At 43.4% G+C, this 16,862-nt stretch overlaps 1 protein-coding gene across 1 annotated transcript in view; it reads left to right on the top strand.

Annotated features, from left to right (window-relative positions):
- thsd7aa (thrombospondin, type I, domain containing 7Aa) overlaps positions 1 to 16,862 on the top strand; it is a 536,154-nt gene that overhangs the window by 469,596 nt on the left and 49,696 nt on the right. Inside the window, exons 18-20 of the mRNA XM_078538824.1 lie at positions 1,842 to 1,957; positions 8,543 to 8,660; positions 10,629 to 10,774. Coding sequence (XP_078394950.1) covers positions 1,842 to 1,957; positions 8,543 to 8,660; positions 10,629 to 10,774 — 380 coding nt within the window. The remainder of the gene's footprint in view (positions 1 to 1,841; positions 1,958 to 8,542; positions 8,661 to 10,628; positions 10,775 to 16,862) is intronic.

Below are 16,862 nucleotides of genomic sequence, written 5' to 3'. Positions count from 1 at the left end.
TTGGAGTTGGCGGAAATGGCGGAGGATGATCCTTTGAATGCGGAGGCTGGTGGGGTGATAAGTGAGGACAAGGGGAACCCTATCATGTTTCTGGGAGGGAGAGGAAGGTGTGAGGGCGGATGCGCGGGAGATGGGCAGGACACGGTTGAGGGCCCTGTCAACTACCATGGGTGGAATATCTCAGTTAAGGAAGACATGTCAGAGGAACTGTTTTTGAAATTGGCATCATCAGAACAGATGCAACGGAGGCGAAGGAACTGAGAGAATGGGATGGAGTCCTTACAGGAAGCGGAGTGTGAGGAGCTGTAGTCGAGGTAGCTGTGGGAGTCGGTAGGCTTGTAATGGATATTGGTGAACAGTCTATCACCAGAAATTGAGACAGAGAGGTCAAGGAAGGGAAGGGAAGTGTCAGAGATGGACCATGTGAAAATGGTGGAGGGTGGAATTTGGAAGCAAAATTAATAATTTTTTCCAGGTCCAGACAAGAGCATGAAGCAGCACCGAAGCAATGATCGATGTACCGGAGAAAGAGTTGTGGGAGGGGACCGGAGTAGGACTAGAACAAGGAATGTTCCACATACCCCATAAAGGGACAGACATAACTGGGGCCCATGCGGGTACCCATAGCCACACCTTTTATTTGGAGGAAGTGAGAGGAGTTTAAGGAGAAATTGTTCAGTGTGAGAACAAGTTCAGCCAGACTGAGGAGTGTAGTGGTGGATGGGGATTGTTCAGGCCTCTTTTCGAGGAAGAAGCGGAGATATGTCCATTGACACAAATATCCACATTCCAGACTACGGCCAGAATTTTTTTGCTCGTCAGGCAGGGACGTGCCCGACCCAAATGAGCATAAAATAATGCGCGATGATGTTATCGTGCACTCGCCCGATATTTCTGTCGGTGGGCATGCACGGGAGTCAGCAGCACGCCTGTCGACAATTAAAAGGCCTATTAAAGTGCCAATTAAATGAAATTTTTAGCTGCCCGTCCAACCTTACAATTGGCGAGCAGGCCGAAAAGGCCAAGCGGCCTTTGGATTTTTTAGGAAAAATTGACCAATTGAATCGCCTTTTCCAAAGTTAAGTCTTCTTTGTATTACAGTAGGTCAGATAGGGCGTCATTGGTAACACCGACTACAATGCAGTCTTGTATCAGCTCAGTTTTAAGAACATCATATTCACAGCCTTCAGCCAGTCGATACAGGTAATTGATAAAGCATCTACTGGTTCACATGGGGTAGAATTTTCAGGTCGGCGAGCGAGGATGGGGCCCACTCGCCAACACGTAAAATGATGCGCGGTGATGTCGGGTGGGCGTCCCGCCATCACCGCGCGTCATTTCGATTTTCAGTTCAGCGGATGCGCAGCCAAGTTGGCTGTGCGCCCGCTGAACTGTCAAAGGCCTGTTAAAGTCTGTTAAAAACTAATTGAAATAATTAAATGAGCTTCCCGTCTAACCCAGGCGGCCTTCGTATTTTTCATGGAACCTCATCCACGGGCGGGATGAAGTTTCATGAAGTGTTTGAAAATTCAATAAAAAAAATTTTTTTTAATTCATTGACATGTCCCAGCTCATGTGACACTGTCCTACGAGGGGACATGGTTTAAAAGTTTTAATTTCTTTATTTAGATGTTTAAAACGTAAACAAATCTCCCTGAGGCACCTCTGTGCAAGCCCTGACTCAGGGATTCTCCCCTCTGCCTGCACAGGGAGCGCTCGGCACTTCCGGGCGAGCGTCACACTGGGTGGGCCTTAATTCAATTTAACAATGAATCCTTTCGTTTTTTTTGCTTGTTATCTTAAACATGCTGTGAAACAGCTAATTATCTTCTATCTCATAGATTGGAGCACTTGTCAGCTGAGTGATAAAGCAGTCTGTGGTAATGGAATTAAAACAAGAATGCTGGACTGTGTTCGCAGTGATGGGAAGTCAGTCGATCTCAGGTTCTGTGAAGAGGTATGTCACATGTTATAAGTGCTACTCCTGGAGGAGAGTAATAGTTTTTTTCGGCACCGTGCTTCATCAGCTCAGCTAACACAGGTATTTTTTTCCCAATTATATCCAGACCATTAAATATTACTTAAGACGAGTTCCTATCATTCTCTTGTGACTTTTTGTAATTTGTTGTGGCTTTTTTCACATTCAGATAAAGAAAGATGTGATAATTATTACATCCTGATGGAACTGGTACTAGTAAAATAAGGTTAGCTGCATGTTAGTTCAAGCAAATATCAGATTGACAGATGGGACTTTAACCCTTCGAAATTAACAGGAAAGGGGCAGAGTTGGGGGGGGGGGGAGGGGGGCATGAAGTTAAATTCATAAAAATCTGAAACCTGACCACAGCCCACCATGATCATGCCCACTTCCAGTATCACTGGAGCAGATTGCGGTGAAGGTGAGTGACCTGCTCTGAAGAGATGGGTCTGTTTTTCCAAATGTTTTTAAGGCTCCTTGTATCAGATTTTAACAGCCTTTTAGATTTAACGGGTGTGGGTTGGATTTTCCAGGGTTCAGGAAGCCCGACACTGATTGAAGGAGGAAGCAGCTGGAAACAGCAGTTATGTTCTTTTTGGAGCACTGCCTGTGGTGCTTCCTCCCGGCACCTGCACCCTCTCGGCTAACCTGCTGCAATCAGCCTCCCTTCCTATGATCTCATCTCCCCCAACCCCCTGACGATCTCAAGGCTGACCTGTGATCTCTTCCCCAGCACCCCCACCCCATATTCCTGCAGTATCTCCCTCCTCTCCAGTGGGCAGCTCCAGGCTCCTCGTACAGGCCTTCCCACTCAACTGCCTCTCAATCTGATTGGCCAGGAAAGTTAAATTCAGCAGGGCCACCATGTTCCCCATCCTTCCAGGTTCCCTGGCCACTTCATGTCTCTCCCATCTCTGTCCCACCTTCCTGTATATATCTGGGCATTATCTTTTCAATTTGCAATTGATAATGTTATTTTTTGGTTCTATGGCATAAAATACAATGAAACGTTGGGAAAGAGTAAATACTTGCATGTAAAAATTCAGAGGGGTATTTTCCAGCATAGTACTAATACCATAGCATGCTGTGTACTGGAGTAACATAACATGTGTATAAATGAGATTGCCCTCATGAAGTGTCAGGTCTGAGCTGTATCATCTAAGAAAAGAAGAGGGAAGGGGGATGGGGAAAAGGGAGAGAGAAAGAAAAAGAATTATAAACTGGGATGATAGGCCAAACATTTAGCTACACGGAAACAAAAGAAAAGCTGAAGCACCTAATTAAGTGCAGCACTGACAGTGACCTATGTACATCCCTATCCTCTCTAATGAGCATTTACAGGTCTCTACTTGGGTGGAAGGCCAGAAAGTTCATTTGCTTGAGTGCCAGGCTCAAAGCTGAGAGATCTTACATTCAAAGGCTCACTCAGCTTTTCAGCTTTTCATCCTTTTGAAGTGAATCAATTGACAATCATTTCTTAGGTTGTGCTCAGTGCTTTCTGCACTGCTGCAATACATCCTACTTGTTTGGCAATATAACTAAGAAACAATGCCACTCTTTTAAAGACACCAAACACTATGGCCAGAATTTTACTCTGCTCACCACCATCACCACCCCGCAACCCCACAACCCCCAGCAGGCTCTGCAGCGGGGAGGGAGCATGAAATTTCATGGACGGGATTCCCTCCGGGTTCCCACCCGCCCCGACCTGGTAGCGATTTTACGCTGGGCGGGCAAGGCCTCGAATGGGAAGCCCACGCTTGCACCAATTAAGACCCTTAAATGGCCACTTGATGGCCATGTAGGGGCCTTTTCCCACCCAGCCTGATAGGCGGATGACAGTCCAGGAGGGGGAACAGAAAACTAGAATAAGGTCAATCTCGGGTGAGAAGGGAGGGGAGGCTGCTTCCATCAGAAGCCCCCTTCTGACTGGGGACACCCACCCTTTAAGGCCCAGTGACCTCTGGACCTCCCTCGCCCTGCTCCCCGCCCCCCCCCCCCCCCCCCCCACCACCATATGGCCTATCCCCCAAGACCTCAAGCGCCTGCCTTACGACCCCCAGGCCTTCCCTACCCTCCCTGTCCTGGCCTTACCTATCATCTGGCCCGCGGGACTTTGTGCCAGGCAGCTCCATGCAGTGCCTCTTCCGGCCACTGCAGCGCTGTGCCTGGGGGACGGGAGAGCTGGTGGCCAATCTGATTGGCTGGCAGCTCTACAAGGTGGGACTTCCAATATTTTAGCTGCAGCAAGTCCCAAAGCCACTAGTTCTAATGTTTAATATCATTTTTCTTACCTAGGCCTGCAAAAAATTCTTTTTTAAAAGTTGTGTTCTAAAATGGTGCCCAATTATGCTGCTTCACGGGAAGATTTAATGTTTGATGATATGCCAATGAGTTTGAGCAGAAACTTGAGCAAGAAATTGACTCCTCAAAACTAGCGCAATTTTGAGAAACAATTTCACCCAGAGTGCAGCTAGTGTCCAAGCAGAAACTTGGCCTTGTGTGGTTAATTTGCATAATGATGGTTTGCTGGCTTGAAACTTGAATTTTTACAGAATGGATAAGATAAGTCCTAAAGAAAAAAAAATTGGTATATATTCTGCCCTTTCCTCTAGCCCTGTTTGTTTACTCTGATTTCCACTTCTTTTGTGATGATTTTTATGTCCTGGTATTTAGTTAAACATTTCCCAAGAAGATAAGAACATAACCCCTCAAGCCTACTCTGCCATTCAAGAAGATTATGGGTGATCTTGTACCTCAACTCCTCTTTCCCACCCTACAGCTATATCTCTTGATGTCTTCAGTGCCCAAAAATCTATCAAGCTTATTCTTGAATATACTCAAGTGACTGAGCAACCAGAACCTCCTTGGGTAGAAAAGTTCAAAGATTCACAATCTCCCGAGTGAAAAAAATTATTGCTCATCTCAGTCCCAAATGGCCAACCTCTTTTCATGATATTATGAAATAAATTGCATATTGTAAAATCAAAGTTGTCAATCAAGCAAAACTTTTCCTTCTCCCCAGCTGTATCTTCGCTGAGAGCCCAAACTCCTAGAAAAGGATTACCTCTGTTGACACAGCTGGGGAAAAGGCAAATTGTGCCTAATTGACAGCTGGATGGTGTTATAATAAGATATTTTTTCCTGTAACCTCTTTTGTCAATGACTCACTGTTTATTTGCACAAGATAATAGATTATAGCTTCTGTTATTGATACTTTAAAGGTCTGGTTGATTGGCACTTTTTAGGACAGTAGCAACAACAATGTTTTTTAAAGATGTTTTTAAGCAGTTCCACACATGCCATGGTTATTTTAGGGTTCATTGATCCTGTACAGAGTATATTCTGGGCGAATGGACATGGAAGTGCCATAAGTTGGCATTGAGACTATGGGGGCGATTGGGAATGGGTGGGGGTAGCAGGAGTTGGCAAGGAGGGGGCATCAACCACAAGTCATGAAGAAGCTGGCTGACTCTGCGAAAATTGTGGAGGGCGAGGAGATGACTACCCCCACAATGGAGCCAGCCAGGTCGGGAGTGCAGGATGTAGGGTCATCACCCGCAAACCTACCCTGCACCACTGAAAATTGGAGTGCCAGGAATGGGAACAGGAATCCCAGAGTCGGGGCTCACCCACCATTTTGAAATGCCTCTGGAGTCCTTATGACTGTGTGAAAATCCAGCCTAAAGTCTTACCTTTAGGTATCACCACAATTCTGCTTTATTGTTACATCACAGTTAACAACAACAATAAATATTTATTGAGCACCTTATAACGTGGTGAAAACAAGATGCTTCACAGGAGGGTTTTCAAACAAAATTTGACCATGAGCCACATAAAGAGATATTAGGACAGGTGACCAAAAGCTTGGTCATAAGTTTCAAAGAGTTTCTTAAAGAATGAGGGAAAGGTAGAGAGGCCTCCTTTGAAGATTCTTTTCTCCACTGCATACATTTGAGATTTGTAGTCTCACCTAATAGTTTGTAAGCCTACACTCCCATGTCAACTTACTGGTCCTCCTCTGTATCTTCTTCAAAGTCAAGATCTAGTATGATAATTAAAATTGTTCATAGTACTGATCGTGAGGCCAAACCAGTGCTCTGTATAGGTTCACTATACCTCCTGGGACTTGCACTCATTTCCTCTAACTGTGCATCTTAAAACTTTTTGAGACTTACTTTGACTTCCTCACTGGTGTCACATATTGCACTGAAGGTTTTAACAAGCTATTCACCAGTGTCCTAGATATTGTTTATGAGTAATATTCAGCAGTCTACCACTGTTTATTTATATTCCTTTGCTTAATCCCTTTCCCACTCTCATCATCTTGTAGTAAAAGACATCTGCCACTTGTCAGCCTAATCCAATATATCCATAAAGTTATACAAATTAATGCTCAGTTTAGAAAGGGACGTTCAAAACTTTCTTTGTAAAATCTGTGGTTGATTCCCTCCAGAATCCTAGACCTCATGGGCAGGATTTTCAATTGCCCATGGGGGCAAGGTCAGGTACAGGTGCACTCTGATGACGTCAGTCTTCTAATGCTTCGGGGACTTGTTGTAATTTTGAAAGGAGGGTGGGGGCACAGAAGAGGTAGTAATCCATTTGTCTCCAATTAACTTGCTGTTAAGCTTGTTGATGAGCTTGTTAACAGGTTGGAGAGGGATCAAATCAAATTTTCCGTGTTCATAAAGGGCAGAATTTTTCATATGGCGGGCGGGCTCAGTGGGAGCGGGCGGGGGCGGATGCAAAGCCGATCACCGCCCACGATCGGCTCCGTGCCGCAATCTTATGTGGGTGGGCCAATTAAGGCCCACCCAGCATGTATTGTGGCCGGTAGTGCTCAGCGCTACCTGTGTGGGCGTGGAGAGGAGGAAGAGTCGGGGCCAGCGCTCTTTCACATGCATGCACACAGAGCTGCCTCAGGGAGATTGAATCGATGTTTAAAAAAGTAAATGAAAGGTTTAAAAATTTATTTAAACATGTCCCCTCATGTGACTGTCACATGAGATGGGACATGTTTTATATTTATGAAAACTTTTTTATTCATTCGCTCGTGGGTGAGGCTTTCTAAAAAACACGAAGGCTGCTCGGGCTTTTTGCCTGCCAGCCAACCTTAGGATTGGATGGGCAGCAGTAACAATTACAATAATTACTTTGTTAATGGCCTTAATAAGCCAATTAGATTTCGGCGGGTGCACAACCGATTGCAGCGCGTGCCCGCCGAACGAAATATCGCGATGGCAGGACACACAACCGACGTCATCGCGCATCATTTTACGTGTCAGCGTGTCGGGCCTGACCCCCGCTCGCCGACTGAAAAATTCTGCCCAAAGGGAAGAGCAAACAGTCTGGGAAATGTTAGTGCACGGCTGTCGGGAGCACAACAAGGAGCCATTACTAATGTAGCTGCTGGTGAAAAATCTTGTATAGAAAAGGAATAGTAAAACTGAGGTGCTCATACAGTGTCACAAAATTGCTATCGCTTGAGCAGCGCAGCTTGTGTACCCAAGGGTTTGGGCACTTGTGTGGACTATGAGATGCTGTCCACTGCTCTCCTGTCGTTTCCTTTCTTCCAGGCAACAACAAGCCCAGTAATGGCTGCCATTAGTTTTTTAGAATAAGCTTCCATCATGAAGGCCCAATTCCAGGCCACTCCTGGCACCACCATTTGGGCACCAACCTCGCCTTTAGGCCAATTGCCTTTAAAAATCGCATCATGTCATAGATTCGATATGGGGTCGGGATTTGGAAATGATCTAGCCGCCAGATTCCTGGCCCTGAATACAGCAGTAAATTATACCTTACCTCCCCTCTCCTAACTCTACAAAGTAAATTTTACAAATTTGAACTTAATATTAAATGAAATCAATATTGAAAAATCCTGCAGGGCATGCTGAACCCTGCTCTGAAAATTCCAACATGATTTGGCTACAAAGTTCCATGTTAATGGTACAAATTAATTTGTCCTTACATCGACAAATTGTGAAGAGAAAGTATTCAGAATGTAGAAGTTAATAATGGATTAGAGGAATCGCCTCTGAAGGTTTGACAACCTTTTAATTGCATTGTAAACTTGTAGTAGTAAAATGTCATTTAATGTTTTATGTGAGCTAGTAGCAGGAATAACCCTGGCAGATGGAAGGTTGCTTTAAAAACAGACACATGCATCTCAACGTGAGTTGATTGCTTGTAAGGTAAGCACATTGCATATTGTAAGATGGAGATGTAGGGGGAGACAGTGTGCCCAGGCACAGCATGTCATCTGGGCACAGTAATTTGCATAAAATCAGTCAGGTGGGAATACAGGCCTGTCAAGGAATCTGCTTAACTTTACCCCATCTAAATTAATGGAAAGAAAATTGGCGGCTCTCTCTACACTTGTGTTCCAATTTGGCCAATATTCCGATATGCACTGTGCCTAGGTGACCATTTAGCAGATGCAGAACCACTAAGCTCTGCTTTGAAAAACATGAAGAGAACTGAAGTAAAAAAATGGCATAACTGTACAGATGTCTTTTTTCACGACTCGTGCTTGAAAGTGCTCTTTACTTCTGTTGACAGCTGGGTTTGGAGAAATCATGGCAGATGAACTCATCGTGTGCTGTGGAGTGTCCAGTGAATTGTCAGTTCTCTGACTGGTCATCCTGGTCTGCTTGTTCTCGATCATGCGGTCTTGCAGGTACATACAAATATTAATGCAACTTATTAGATATATGTATGTATGCATTATAAGCAGCCAAGCAGCAGTGGCTGCTCTGAGAAGATGGGTTGAATGCATGCAGTGGCTGAATTTCAATACTTTCAAGTAGAGGTGGAGAGTTGTGACTCACTTTTCCCAGCTCTATTCAGATTAAACTTCATCTCAGAGCACAAGATTGTTATATTTTGTCCTAATACAGTAAGTCTCCACTTAACGTTAACTCAGTTACTGTTGTTTCACTTTAACGTTGTTAATAAAGTAGTGTCAATATATCGGTTTAACGTTGTCAGTTTCACTTTAAAGTTGTATGCCATAGGCTGCCTCTTCTGTGGCCTGTCTGTTCACAAGACTTTTCCCGCAGTGCATCTGCCCTCACAGTCAATCCCTCTCCTGACCTTGTAGCCTCTCTGTCACAAACACTCAAACCTGCTTGCATTTATATATCACCTTTCACAACCTCAGGATGCCCCAGTGCGCTGTGGCTTAGTGAGTACCACTCTCAACTGAGTCAGAAAATTCTGATTTTAAATCCCCCCCTCTCCTGGCCTTGTTGGCTCCCGGCCTTGCCAAGTGTCGGCCTTGCCAACTCCCAGCCTTGTTTCCCACCCTTACCGACTCCTGGCATTGCCGCCCAGCTTCTTTTCTTGCCTTGGTCCTCAGGCATTTCCTTTAGTGACTCCTGACTTCTGGCTCCCCTACTGGCTTCACTCCTAGCTTCACTTCAGAATTCACACTCAAGTCCTGGGTTCCATCCAGTGGCAAAAGTTACTCAGTGCATGTAGTTTTGGAACTTCAGCTGCTACCTGCATCAACCAATTTTTGCCACTAGATGGAGCCTTGTCAATCTAAAAGTACTTTACTGAGATGAGTACTGTAATATTTTTAAACAATTTGATTGTATTGTATATTGTATTTCTTTATATTCAGCGATGCATTTTATTTTGCAAGCTATTTCAGCTCGGAATGCAAAGTGCTGCACCTGTATGGTACAACATTTCCACTTATACATTGTTTTTTTTCTGAGCACGAAATGTCTGAAGGAACATAAATCTGGCATTAACATTGATTCCTATGGGAACCTATGATTCACTTAAAGTTGTTTCACTTAAAGTTATGATTTTTAGGAATACCACCACTATTTTAAGTGAGGACGTACTATAAAGGTTAAAAGTTTCCAGTGCTTCCGCTGTGTCTTTGTAGTGCTGACTCTCAGAGCCAGACTGCGCTCTAAAGAAGGGTCATACGGACTCGAACCATTAACTCTCCTTTTTTTTCTCTCCACAGATGCTGTTAGACCTGCTGAGTTTTTCCAGCATTTTCGGTTTTTGCTACGGTTTCAGTAGTGGAGTTATACAGCTACTAGTGTGTGATAGATATTTTAACTTAGTTAAGGCCTATCACAGAACCACTTAGAAATGTAAAAAAGGATTTTACCATAGGCTAAGACTGACACAGGAGTTTTCAATGCATTTATATATGTAAAATGTGTGTGTGTTTGTGTAAACATGTTTGATATGTATTGTATAAATTATTAGCTGAAAAATATTCTGAAATGATTATATGGCCCTAATCTATTTAAGGGGATCAGTCTATGATTATAATTTGTCAAGCATTGCTCTCACAGTTCAAAAGCTGAAATGACTAGTATGTGACCTTTTATATTTATTCCCAAATATCCATTCTATAAGAGTGAAAAGTTCTTCTTTTAGCCAAAAATGAAGCTGAGGAACAGCTGTGAAACACACAACATCTGAAAATGTGACCTTTGTTCAGATCATCATTTATGTAGAAAAGCATTCTTTCTGATTTTCTTTAACAGAATTGCACCCTCATGTATGGTTTGATTTTACTGTTTCCTTTTAACTCTAATTTTTATGAAGTATGAGGGAGGATCAAAACAATTTCTTATAGCTAAGTAAATGTGACATCTGCACCTTCTTTATTTAGGGGTAATGACCCGCAAGAGAATATTGATTCAGCCATTCCAGGGAGATGGGAGACCATGCATAATGCAACTGGAACAGTCCAAACCTTGCCTAATCAAACCTTGCTATCGATGGCAATATAGTGAATGGGCCCAGTGTACAGTTGAGGTATATTAATCTTTGTACTCTATTTAGTTTAATGTCAATAAAATAAATTCTGATCTAATTTTTTAGTTTCTACAATAAATAAACCAAATAACTGTTGTAGACTAGAATTTTACAGCCCCCCCAGCTCCCGGTGCCCGGTTTCCCGGGACCGGTGAGCCATTGAAATCTCCATTCACACCGGCGGCACCCGTAGACCAGAAGATCCTGCAGGCGTGAGGGGCTGGAAAATTCCGGCCCTAATTTTAAGACTAGCTAATCTTCATGGTAATATAAAAGCAAAATACTGTGGATGCTGGAAATCTGGAATAAAAACTTCTTCAGAATGAAGAAGATTCATATTCGACTTGAAACGTTAACCCCGTTTCTGTCTCCATGGACGCTGCCAAAGCTGCTGAGTATTTCCAGCACTTTCAGTTTTTATTTCTAATCTCCCATGGTGTTGTCACAGAGCATTATTTTCCTTACCTATGTTTTTCCGCTTGTTCTGTTGCTGCTCTCACTTTAGCTTTTCTGGGTTTTTTTTAATTGATTTTTTTACTTATCTCCCTGTGGTTTTCTGCTTCTCTCATTCTTGCTTTTCTTTTCTTTTAAGTGGAAATGGTACATCATGTGGAACTACAGATCCACCGCAAAGTGGATCTGGGGTTACGGATGGAAGCTGGGGGAAGAATCAAAATGGATTTGAGGCAGGTTTTGAGTCTTGGGTGGCAGGGACAGAGGAGCATGTTTAATTTGGTGAGCTGTGGCACCCTGTATCATAACATATCTTTTAAAAAGTACCTGGATCTGCACCTTAAATGCTGTAAGCTGCAGGGCTATGGGCCGGGTGCAGGAAGGTGGGATTAGAAAGGGCTCTTGGGTGTCCTCGGGCTGGCATGGACAAGATAGGCCGAATGGCCTCCTTCAGTGCTGTAACTTTTCACTGGTTCTATATCATGTTTATGTAACTCAGGCAGTGCTCCAGTTACTCAAATAAGTTTGCTGTATGGCAGTCTAATCACATCAACAATAAGAAGCCTTTTCCTCTGTTTCTTTCAGTGAACTACTGGGATATATTCTCAAAAATTAACATTTAGCTATTTAACAAGAAGAATTCAGAAGTTGCATCTGTCTTTCTTTGGTCAATCTATTTTCTTCAGTTTTACTTAACTCAAATGAAAAGTGTCCACACTTTCTCAGGCCATGGTTTTTTAGCATGCTGTAATATAGGGTCCACAATAATGTCAGGTATATGCAAAATATTGTATACGCGCTTATACAGTTCTATACTTTAGGATGAGGAGTCCTCAATGATGGAATTGAGGTCGTTCCTAGCCAGGAGGGCTGGGTGTTCGGGGAGTTTACAATACTTGAGATGGCAGCTGATCCCTTCCAGAATTGAGAAGGGTTCTGGGGCTTGTCTCCTTAGCAGTCCCAAGGTTGTGGGACTCCTCTAGACGGGAGGATGGCCTGCAGGCTTAGGCCCCATTATCTCTTAGTACTTTCCAGCTGCATGTGTAGTCCACGCGTTACGCACTTTGTTTTTTTAAAATAGTTATAGTGGAAGATTTAGGGGGTAGGGAAGTTTTACGTTGTGTTGTAGCAAAGAGATCTGTGCAAATCTGCAAGTGACAGAAGTTTTTGCTCTGCTGGCAGCAGACCAAATGTTTGTGGGTTGGAGTCAGAAGGCCAGATACGCCTGAAGTATTATTGATCCTGGCAATCTGGAAGGGAACCTGTACCAAACTGAGGAGCCAGTTGGCCCGCTCCCCACCATGATGCAGCAACAGCCTCTCAGTACATCATTATACATGTGGCTCAAGGCATGGCATGAAGAAAGAACAATTTGGTTAGGCAAACTGCTCCACCATGCCTAAAACTAGTCCTTCCAGCAACTGGTTGACAAATTTCATGGGCTGTATCTTCCGGTAGGCAAGCTGGGGGTGGGCCCTGCTCGCCAACGCGTAAAATGACACAGGGTAATGTCGGGCGTGTGTCCCGACATCACCCCGCATCATTTAGATTTTCAGTTCAGCGGGCACGCAGCTGAGTCGGCTGCGCACCCGCCAAACTGTCAACAGCCACTTAAGGCCTTTAAAAAAGTAATTAAGCCAATTAAAGGACCTGCCCATCGAGCCTTAAGGTTGGTGGGCAGGTGAGGAGGCCAGGCGGGTGGGATAAGTTTTCACGAGGGCTTTAAAATGTTTATGAAATGTTGAAACTAAAGAAATTGACATGTCCCAGCTCATGTGACATGTCAGGAATTTTTTTTCCACACTTCCACAAATTTTTTAAACTTCCAGTGATTTCCCTGAGGCGGCACTTAGCCTCAGGGAGATCTGTGCGCTCTTTTGCGTGCATGTATGAAAGAGCGCAATTCTGGCTCAGGGAATCCCCTCTCCGCCTGCCTGCACAGGGAGAGCACAGCGCTTCCGAGCGGACGTCACGCTGGGCGGGCCTTAACTGGCCTGTCCACATTAAATGGCGGCGCACCCCCTACCAGAGTCGCCAATCGGGAACCTGCCCACCCGCGCCTGCTCCCACATCACCCCCCCTCCCCCCAATGGGGGGAAATGTTTCCCCATAAAAATAACAGCGTGGAATTTTGTAATCATTAAAAGAGCTATTCACTTAAACCCATTCCTTTCATAGGAACATAGGACTTAGGAGCAGGGCTAGGCCATTCAGCCCTTCGAACCTGCTCCACCATTCAATAAGATCATGGCTGATCTGATTGTGGTCCCAACTCCACTTTCTGTCTGCCCCCCCCCCATAACCCTTGACTTTCTGGTCTATCAAAAATCTGTTTAACTCAGCCTTGAATAAATTCAATGACCCAGCTTCTACTGCTTTCTGGGGATGAGAATTCCTCAGGCTAATAACCCTCTGAGAGAAAAAAATTCTCCTAATCTCTGCCTTAAAAGGGAAACCTCTTAACTTGTGGTCCCTAATTCTAGTCTCACCTACAAGAGGAATCATCCTCCCTGTATCCACCCTCAAGTCCCTTCAGGGACTTACATGTTCCATCTTACATGTCTCATTCTTCCAAATTCCTTTGGGTATAGGACCAACCTGTTCAATCTTTCTTCATGAGATAAGCCCTTCATCCCAGCAATGAGTGGAGTGAACCTTCTCTGAGCTGTTTCTAATGCAGTTATATCCTTTTTCAAATAAGGAGAACAAAACTGTACACGGTATTCTACATGTGGTCCCACCAAGGCCCTGTACAGCTGTAGTAAACTTCCCTGCTTTTATATTCCATTCCCCTTGCAATAAATGCCAACATTCCATTTGCCTTCCTAATCACTTGCTGTACATGCATACTGACTTTTTATGATTCATGTACCCAACACCCAAATTCCTCTCTCTGCAATCTCTTTCCATTTAAATCATGTACTGCTTTTCTATTCCTCCTGCCAAAATGGACAAGTTCACATTTTCCCACATTATGCTCCATCTGCCAAATTTTTGCCCATTCACCTAACTTATCTATATCCCTTTGTGGACCATTTAACTCCTCTAGACAAATTATTTTCCCACCTATCTTGGTGTCATTGGCAAATTTAGCTACCATACATTTAATCTCTTCATCCAAGTCATCATATAGATTGTAAATAGTTGAAGCCCCAGCACTAATCCCTGTGGCACACCACTCGTACTCCCTGCTTCCTGTTAGCTAACTAACCCTTCATCCATGCTAATATGTTGCTCCCTACACCATAAGTTCTTATTTTGTATTGTAACCTTTGAGGTGGCACCTTATCAAATGCCTTTTGGAAATCCAAGAATACCACATTTACAGTTTCCCCCTTATCCAGCTTGCCTGTTGTTTCCTCAAAGAACTTTAACAAACTAGTTAAACATGATTTCCCTTTAACAAACCACGTTCGCTCTGCCTGATCCTATTATTATTTTCTATGTATCCTGCTATAACTTTCTTAATAACAGATTCTAGCAATTTCCCCATGACAGATAACAGCTAACTGGCCTATAGTTTCCTGCTTTCTGTCTCCCTCATTTCTTGAATAAAGGTTTTACATTTGCTATTTTCCAATTCCACTGGGACCTTTCCAGAATTTTGGAGGGTTATAACAATGCCGCTACTATCCCTGCAGTCACTTCTTTTAAGACCCTAGGATGCAGGCATTAGGTCCTAGGACTTGCTTTTAGCTTTAATAGTTTTCCTAGCACCTTTTCCCTGGTGATGGTGGTTGTTTTAAATTCCTCCCTTTCATCTCTTTATTTTCAAGCATCTTTGGGAAGTTTTCTAAGTCTTTTACAGTGAAGCCAGACACAAAATACATATTCACTGCCTCTGCCATTTCCTTGTTTTGCATTATTAATTCCCCAGACTCATTTACCAGAGGACCAACAGTCGCTTTAGTTACTCTTTTCCTATTTAAATACTTGTAGAAACTCTTACGATTTTAAAAGTATTTCTAGCTAGCTTTCTCTCATACTCTACTTTCTCCTTTAATATTCTTTTAGTCATTCTTTGCTGGTTCTTAAAACCTGTCCAATCTTCTGACCTACCACGAATCTTCCCAGATTTGTAGAATTTTACTTTCAAGTTGATACCGTCCTTAGCTTCCTTATTTAGCCATGGATGATGCATCCGTTTCAAAGAGCCTTTCTTTCTCACTAAAATAAATCTTTTCTGAAAGTTATTAAATATTTCATTAAAAGTCTCCCACTGCATCTCTACTGTCTTACCTTTCAACCTAGCTTCCCAATTCACTTTAGCCAACTCTGCCTTCTGACCCTTTATAATTATCTTAATTTAGGTTTAAAACACTAGTTTCCGATCCACACTTCTCACCTTCAATCTGAATGTGAAATTCTGTCATGTTATGATCACTGTCACCTAGAGAATCCTTTTCATTTTTCTTTCTAACATTTATCAACTTCAATCTTGAAAGCTATTATGGATTCAATCTATGCCACCATTTCTATTTGGGACTTCATTTCCATAACAATACTCTACATAAAATAATACTTCTAATCTTCTTTTGTTAGCTATCTTAAATTTATCTACTGTAGTTACTGACTCATTGGGCTTGATTTTCCCTGCAGGCTTCTGAGCCTCATCATCAAGTTCAAAAGGGTTCTTAAGCCCGCACTGTGCCAGAAACAGTCACTCGTTGTGAGTTTCCCCAGAGTGGCCAATTAATGCCAGGGTAGTGGGGCGAGGTGGGGGCAGGGTGTGGTGGTGGGGATGTTGGGGGAGGGCTCACCATCCTGGTAAAGATGGCAGGCATGGTCTCAAAGCTGGAGGGCCAATCCAAAGCCTTCCAACTTGAAAGCAGCAGCAGGATTGCATGGCAGGTAAGTGAAGGAGAGGGTACTTCAAACTACTGCGGGTAGAGGAACTCCTCTACAGGGTGGCCCGTGAATGCTCCTGCACCTAGGCAGGCAGAGAGGGACTCTAAACTCTGCCTGGAGCATTGCTCTCCCCCACCCCGCTCAGTCTGCTTCCGTGGGCCTCCAAGGAGCTAAACTGACTGCTGGTACCTTCAGCGCCTTCAATTGACCTTAAGTGTCCCTTAATTAGTTTGATTAGCTACCTGCCACCACCAGGAAAATGACCTGGGGACAGGATGGAGCCAGGGAACTGGCACATAGGCTGGCGGTGTTATTTTTAACACCTGACCGCTTCCATTCCCTGCCTGGATGTGGCTAAAATTCCAACCCATTGACCTACATTATTTCTGATATTTAACATATCAAAACCATTCATAATTTTCAACACAGTTAGATCTCATTTTAGTCCATGGTCTAATAATGAAAAGAGGCCCAATTTCTTCAATTTCTCCTCATAATTAAAGCCTCTCATCCCTGATATTACCTTACTAAATCTCTTCTCCACCTATCCATGGCATTGATATCTTTCCAAAAGTAAGTGTTCAAAACTGGATGCAATATAATACTATGGCCTAATCCAATGACTTGTATTCATTTAGTATTACCTCTTTGATTTTGTACATTTAGAACCTATTGATAAAACATAGGATGCAATTTTGTATATATATTTTTATCAACTTGTGCTCCCACTTTTAAATAATTCGATAACTAAACTCCTAAGTCTCTGTTCTTCCATGCTTTTAAAAGT

The sequence above is a fragment of the Cetorhinus maximus genome, chromosome 3 (genome assembly GCF_964194155.1).
Source record: "Cetorhinus maximus chromosome 3, sCetMax3.hap1.1, whole genome shotgun sequence".
Lineage (NCBI taxonomy): Eukaryota > Metazoa > Chordata > Chondrichthyes > Lamniformes > Cetorhinidae > Cetorhinus > Cetorhinus maximus.
This window is presented reverse-complemented; position numbering and strand designations above follow the sequence as displayed.